Raw genomic sequence first — 6,944 nt, 5'->3', positions numbered from 1 at the left:
CAGGGCCCAGCAAGCCCCCACAGTGCAAGGGATGAGGGTTTGCCCATAAATACGTTGCCTCAGAAGGCTGGGCTCTGCTGAGCTAGCCACAGCCCCCAGCTCTCTGACCCACGTAACCACCCACTGCCATCACCTGGACCTGGCTGGGGACGGGGCAGAGACAGCAGCAGCTCAGGGCGGGCAGCCAGGGACCTTCCAAACAAATACCTCCCCGCAGCATGGGGTCCCTCCCCTCTGCCCCCCACCCCAGCCCAGCAGGAGGCTTCCCCACACTCAGCCCCAGGGCGGGGATGGAGAGGGGGGTCGGCGTCTCTCGCCAGCAGAGGCCCCAGAGAGTTGCTCCTGGAGCCGAGCAATCCACCGCCACCGCCAGCTGGGCTCCTCTGCAGACTGCCCATGGCGCCAGGGGCGGGGGCCTGCCCGCAGGGGGGCCTGCCCGCAGCTCCGGGGCCAGGGTAAAAAACATGTCTCCCAGCTCCTCCCCTGGGGGGTTGGATTTAATCCTTTCAATACGGCTGGGTCCGCCGGGAGTGGGGGCGTGGGGGCCGCTAGGCCGTGCCGTTGGTGAATTTGCAGAGTTTGTTCTCCAGGTCAGAGATGCGCTTCTCCTGCGCTTGGACGGTCTGTCGCAGGGATCGGATCTCCTCCAGCAGATCCTCCAGGCTGGGCCGCTGCAAGGGGGCGAGCAGGGGCAAGGGTCAGAGGTGGGGCTGCCTCACGGGAGTTGTGGGGGGCCCCTGGTCCTTCTTTCCTACCCCCAGCCAGTTACCACGGTCTCATCCTAAGCTGAACTGTGCAAATGGGCAGCGCAGCCCCTTCCACAGGGCTCCGGAGCCGCCCGAGCCCCAAGAGGAGCTGCCAGACCCATGGCAGGGCCCCCATGGCTCCCCACTCCGGCAGGGAGGGGCCCAGAGGGGCTGTCAGCAGGCTAAAGAAACCCCTGCCCTTCGCATCCCACGCAGCGCAGAAGAGACGCTCCTGGCCCTGCACCAGCTGGGGTGCAACTGCCCTACTTGGGCCCTGGTGGGGCAGGAACCTGAGCCCAAGCCTTCAGCTGGGACTCCACCAGCCAGCAGCTATAGGAGACTCTTATCCACCTGTGTGGTTCAGATACTAGCGGGAAGCCAAGGCCCCAAGCTGTCCTACTGTGCCTGGCTCAGCAGCAGCAGAGTGCAAGGGCCCGGGGACAGGCCTGCCCTGCCCCTCCCAAGAGAGGTCAGAAAGAACCGTCCCCTGGGGAAGGCTGGCGGCTGGGGGACCGGGTGAGCCTGGCGGCTGCTTGGCAGGCCCTAAGGCGGGGGCGCCCGGGCACTCACCGAGAAATTGGCATCACATGTGGAGTGGCTGCGGCGCGGCCCCACGGGAGGTTTGTTGTCCAGGATGTTCTTCCTGGTGACCTTGAGCTCGCGGTTCTTGACGGGCACGTAGCCGTCCCGCAGCGAGACGAGGACGGGCTCCGTGTCCTGCCCTGCCAGCCACTCGGCCGCCTCGAGAGCCGGCTCGGGGCCGGGCGTGTCGGGGTACAGGTCGTCCTGGAACAGGTCTGACTGCGGGGAGCCGAGGGGCCCGGTGAGGGGCCACGGCACGGAGCGCCCAGGCCTTGGGCTGCCTCCCCGCGCTCCATCGACCCAGCCCCATAGCCTAGTGCTCTGCTTACCCCGCCCCTCCCTGCGCCCCATAGCCTAGTGCCCCATCTACCCTGCCCCTCCCTGCGCCCCATCGACCCCACCCCATACGCTAGCTCCCCGTCGACCCCACCCCATAGCCTAGTGTCCCGTCTACCCTGCCCCTCCCCGGGCCCCATCGACCCCGCCCCACAGCCTAGCTCCCTGTCGACCCCACCCATAGCCTAGTGCCCCGTCTACCCTGCCCCTCCCTGTGCCCCATAGCCTAGCACCACATCTACCCCGCCCCTCCCTGTGCCCCATCGACCCCGCCCCACAGCCTACCACCACATCTACCTCGCCCTTCTCCGCGCCCCATAGCCTAGCGCCACGTCTACCCCGCCCCTCCCTGCGCCCCATCTACCCCACCCCTCAGCCTAGGCCCCTCTACCTTCCCCCTCCCCCAGTCCAGGGCTCCAGGAGCCCCATGTCCCAGGAGCCCCGGCCACCAGGGCGCAGCCCCCAGGGAAGCAGGGGCTGGGGCCAGGGGGTTCTCCCAGGACTCACCTTCCGCGGCACTGTCATGACAATGGGCTCGCACTTCCGCTCATGCAGCTTGAAGAACCTGGATAAATGGGGCATGTGGTTACGGGCCTGGCCTGGAGCCCCCCGACCTTCCCATGGCCCAGCCCCCAGTCCCTCAAGTCTGTGCCATGCCCAGTCCCCACCCTGCCAGCAGGGCCCCTCGGGGTTATGGGCAGGGCATGGAGACACCCCCAGGGCTTAGAACTGACAGGGGCTGAGGGCCTCCAGGAGCTACCATGGGCCTGGGGGAGGGATCCGAGGACTTGTGGGGCAGTAGCTCCAGGGGTGTCTGGGCCCCTGGCAGCCCCACATACCATGGGGGTTAGCGTGAGCCGTGCCCGCCCCCCGCCCCCCTCACCTGGCAATCTCGCACTTGCTGACGTCCAGGCCCCGCTTTGGCATGAAGCCCATGCCGCGCTGCGGCTCCTTGCTGCTGTAGGTGCTCAGGTAGTGCACGTAGGGCGCCTCGGCCGTGATCTCGAAGTAGCGGATGCTGCTGTCGCCCTGTGGGTGGGCACAGGCAGGGGCATCAGCATCCCGCAGGGCACCGCTACTCCCCACAGCCCATGGGGAGGAAAAGGGACCCGATGGCGCCAGGGAGGGGTAATGCCCTGCATGCTGGCAATGGGTGCGGGATCTGCCCAGGGTACCCGCCCCCAACCCCCGGCCACTCCGGGCACCGGGATCCCGCCCCCAACCCCCAGCCACTCCGGGCACCGGGATCCCGCCCCCAACCCCCCAGCCACTCCGGGGACCCGGAACCCACCCGCAACCCCCCGGCCACCTGGAACCCGCCCCCCAACCCCCCCGGCCACCGGGATCCTGCCCCCAACCCCCAGCCACTCCGGGTACCGGGCTGTGTCAGGGCCCAGGGTGCCCTCTGGGCCGGCTGGTGCAACGTTACCTTGCCGCACAGGTAGACGATGCTGGAGTCGGGGTCGTAGAAGGGGAGCAGCACCCCATTGCTGGTGTCCATCTCCTGCAGCGCAATCGGCTCCTCAAAGTTCTCCTGCGGGGGAGGAGGGAGCGCAGGTGAGGGGCGGCAGGGCGGCCCAAGCTGGTTAGCCACACACACACACACACACACACGTTAGTGACCCAGGCCCGGGGCAGGCCCAGCCCCTTCGGGCCCCTGGCACCAAGCAAGAGACAGCTCTGGCTCTTGGCGGCTGGCCCGGTTCTCCCTTCATCTCCCCCCAGCCATGTACGAGGGCGGCCAGTGGGGCCAACCCGCTCTGCCCCCCCTGACCTGCCTCTGCTATTCACCCTCCTGCCCCTCGGCCAGGCTCAGCCCTGCCCCACACAGCTGTGTCCCGGTGCCCCCCACACAGCAGCAGGGGCAGCCCAGGGAGTGGGGGCTGCCCGGGCTGACTGTGAGCATCCCCAGTGCCCCACAGGACAGGCCCTGCCCTCCCTTCCCGCCCCAGAGCATCTGTGCCCCCTGACCCCCAGCCTGACCAAGCCGTCTCTGCTCACCCACCCCGCCCCCAGGCAGGGTGAGCTCCTCCGTCCCAGGAGCATCTGCCCCCCAGCCCGCACCTGGACAGTTGTGCCCCCACACTCCCAGCATGCATTGCAGTTCTAGCCCCCTCCACTCTCTCCCCCACCCCATCCCATGCAAATTCACATCACTCCAAGCCCTGGGAACTTGGCATCATCCCGATGGGACAGCTCTGCCCCCGCCGCGCCCGTGACTTGGGGCAAAGTGCCCTGCTCCAAAGGGACACAGTCCGACGGGCATCCTCGGGCCCCCTGGCACTCAGAGCAGCCCCATTGCTGCTTCCCAAGGCCCTTGGGTTTGCGTCCCCCACCCCACAGCTCTGACCCCTGGCCCTTCGAAGGAGCTGGGCTGGCTCGAGAACCGCCAGCTGCTGAAACCAATCTGCCGGGAGGGCTCAGTGTGGGGTTGGGACTGGGGGAGCCAGCCCCTCCCCCAGGAACCCCGCTGTGCTGCCCGGAATGCGCTGACGGGGGGATGCAGGGACCTTACCCGTGGCAGGCTGTGAGCTGTGCCCACGCTGCGTCCCAGGTGTGGCACTCACAGGGTTAATGACTAGCCCCCTCCTGCCCCGCCCGCAGAGGCCAGCTGCTCATGGGGTGCGGGCCCTGCCCACGGGGCAGCAGGGCAGGGCATGTGCGTGCGGGGTGATGATTCCCAAGTCCCGGACGAGCACCCCATGCAGTGGTGTTACCGGGTCCCACAAGCCCAGCTCCCGCTGGCTCATGCGGGTAAAGCCCGTGGTAAAGATGTGTCCTTCCCGCGTGAAGACAGCCCGCATGGGCCTCATTCCTTCGTGGGGGGCAAACCTCTCCTGGGGAAGACAGGCAGCGTGTTACCGGGGGTGGGCGGAGCTCCGCAGCCCTGCCCCTACCCCTGCTGCCAAGGGCCCGGAGCACGGGGGCGCGGCGCATGGGGAGCCCATGCCCAGCGAGACCAGAGGCAGGCTGCGGTGCAGTGTTCAGTGTCCTTACCCCAGCCACTAGGGTGCGCTGTAGCAGAGCTGGGAAGGGAGTCGGCCCAGGCCACAGAAATAGAACCCAGGAGTCCGGAGTCCTCTGACCACCCTGTCTCATTCTAGCCCTCCCCAGCAGCGCAGCGTCTGGGGTTGTCCCTGCAGAAATGGGGCGAAGGCCCGGAGTGGGCTGCAGTTTCTAACAGGCTGGGGAGCCCCACAGGGGAGCTTGGGGCATTTCCTGTTCACACCAGCCAAAGCCTCTCTGTCACGCTGAGCAACGGGTCCCAGGCTCCACGCCGACTGTCCCCCCCACGCAGACGCGCTGGCAGAGCACCGGCTCACCCCCCCGCCGGGCGGGCTAGACAAGAGCCGCTGGCAAGGCCTGGGGTGCAGAGCAATCGCCTTCTCCTACCAGGTCCCAGAGCGCCAGCTGCCGCTCACTCATCTTGCTGAAGCCCGTGGTGAAGATCTTGCCATCAGCCATGAAGATGGCTCTGATGGGGCGGGCGCCTTCATGCGGCTTGACTTTCTCCTGGCGCCGGCGGTTAGAGGGTTAAAACCAAAACACAGATACACACCAAGCTGTTAGTCCGAGGTGAGCCCCCGCACACAGGCAGCACGGCACGGCCCTCCCCTCCCCCCGCCCCTGCAGCCCCAAAGGAGCAGACACTCAGCAAACCCCAGCCGTGAGTTGGGCAGTGCAGGGCTGGGTGGGCTCTAATCCCCACAGAGGGCACAGACCAGGAAGTGGCAGGGTGAGCTTCGCCACCCTGGTCCTGCCCTCTACGACAAGAGGGGTCTCCGTGCTCTGCCTCTGGGCACCCATCCTGCAGCCAACCAGTCATCGGCCAGGAGCTGGTGCCCTGCTCTTGAGCCCCGAGAGCAGCCAGTCCAAGACGCCCTAGGCCATGGGGCTGGGGGCCGGTGCTCCGGCTGTGCAGGGCCCGGGTGCGATCATGCAGAGCTGGTGACATGCATGGTTACAGGCGGGAACAGCTGGGCCTTAGCTCTCAGCGCCGAGGGAGGGAGGGAGCTGTGGGACATGGGGTAACCGCACTGCACAGCCATGCTCCCCTGGGGTGACGGGGGGAAGCTCGGAGACTAGCCCGGCACCTTGGTTTGGAGACACCATGACAGCAGCCCAGCTCCAGCTCCCAAAGGAGGGCCCGAGTTTCCAGCAGAAGGGAGAACAGGGGGCTCCATCTCCCAGGGCGGGCAAGGAGGGGAGAGGTACAGGTTGCTTAGAGCAGGGGGCAGTGCATGCGCTCCATGGGCACGGGATTGCTCCCAGCAGCAGCGTGCGAGGGCTGGGGCCGGCCCGATGCTGGAGGCGCTACGGACTCACCGCCACCACCTGCTGCTTGCGGGGGTCGATGACGCGCACATGCTTGTCCTTGCAGGTGGTGACGAGCAGGCTGCCGGTGCGGTTCCAGCACACGTTGTAGATGAGGTCGCTGTGCATGTCGTCCAGGGTCAGCAGCATTTCGCCCGTGCCCACGTTCCACAGGATCAGCAGGTTGTCTCCGCCTGGGGACGGGCGGGACGGGCGTCACTCGGGGGCTGCGCCCAGCCCGAGGGCGCAGCCCGGGGACCCTGGGCGCCCGGCCTGGGGGCCTTACCTGCGCTGAGCAGCACGTTCCGAGCCGTGGGGTGCCATGTGATGATGCCCACTCTCTTGGAGTGCCCCTCCAGGGTGACGATGGGCTCCGTGATGTTCCGCGTGGGCACGTAGTCGGGGATCTGCCAGACCTGGGGAGCAGGGAGAGCGAGCGGCGGTGAGGCTGTCCTCTCCGGGGGGTCAGAGCCAGATGCTAGTGCGGGGGGGACGGGGACATCCAGGGGCCTGTGGGGGCCGACGGCTCTGGGACATTTATGGGCTCAGGAGCTGTAAGCGGCTAAGAGCCCCAGAGCCAATTTACTTTCTCCCTTAATCCTCTGGCACGTCACCCTGCCCCGGGCAGCCGTGGAGAGAGGGACCCATGCCTGAGCCCCAGGCAGAGAGGGCACTCAGTGCCCCCAAAGACATGGCCTGGGCCCCCCACTACCTGCCCCCCCCTCGGCAGGGAGCACCCCAAGAGCCCAGCGGGCAGCGCTCGCTGTGAAAGGGAACGGGAGCACATGGGGTAGGAACCCGGGGACCGGCTTTGCTACACACTCCCTTCGCTAGCATTGCCCTGGGGTGTTGGGGTGAGGAGGGCTGGATCCCAAGCCTGGCCTGTCTGAGGAGCTGACGCCGTCTGCCCAGCCCCTGGGTCTCCTATTTCTGGCTGCCCCCAACCCCCCGGGAGCGGCCGGCTGC

The 6,944-nt window shown here is 67.6% G+C and overlaps 1 protein-coding gene across 3 annotated transcripts in view; it reads right to left on the bottom strand.

The window, feature by feature from the left end:
• Positions 1-540: 540 nt before the first annotated feature.
• CORO6 (coronin 6) overlaps positions 541-6,944 on the bottom strand; it is a 13,904-nt gene continuing 7,500 nt past the window's right edge. Inside the window, exons 4-11 of one of the 3 annotated variants that reach the window (XM_026656487.2) lie at positions 6,265-6,394; positions 5,991-6,172; positions 5,058-5,177; positions 3,094-3,198; positions 2,548-2,693; positions 2,172-2,229; positions 1,317-1,547; positions 541-671 (exon numbers count right to left, since the gene is read on the bottom strand). In XM_026656487.2, the coding sequence (XP_026512272.1) occupies positions 549-671; positions 1,317-1,547; positions 2,172-2,229; positions 2,548-2,693; positions 3,094-3,198; positions 5,058-5,177; positions 5,991-6,172; positions 6,265-6,394 (1,095 nt within the window). In that variant the 3' untranslated portion in view covers positions 541-548. Of the gene's footprint in view, positions 672-1,316; positions 1,548-2,171; positions 2,230-2,547; positions 2,694-3,093; positions 3,199-4,381; positions 4,502-5,057; positions 5,178-5,990; positions 6,173-6,264; positions 6,395-6,944 lie in introns of all 3 variants that reach the window. The other 2 variants (XM_026656486.2, XM_026656488.2) reach the window with 2 other exon arrangements.

This window comes from Terrapene carolina, unplaced genomic scaffold (assembly GCF_002925995.2).
Source record: "Terrapene carolina triunguis isolate 2854851 unplaced genomic scaffold, T_m_triunguis-2.0 Scaffold231, whole genome shotgun sequence".
In the NCBI taxonomy this organism is placed as follows: Eukaryota; Metazoa; Chordata; order Testudines; family Emydidae; genus Terrapene; species Terrapene triunguis.
Note: the sequence above shows the minus strand (reverse complement) of the source record. Positions and strands in the feature narration are given on the sequence as shown.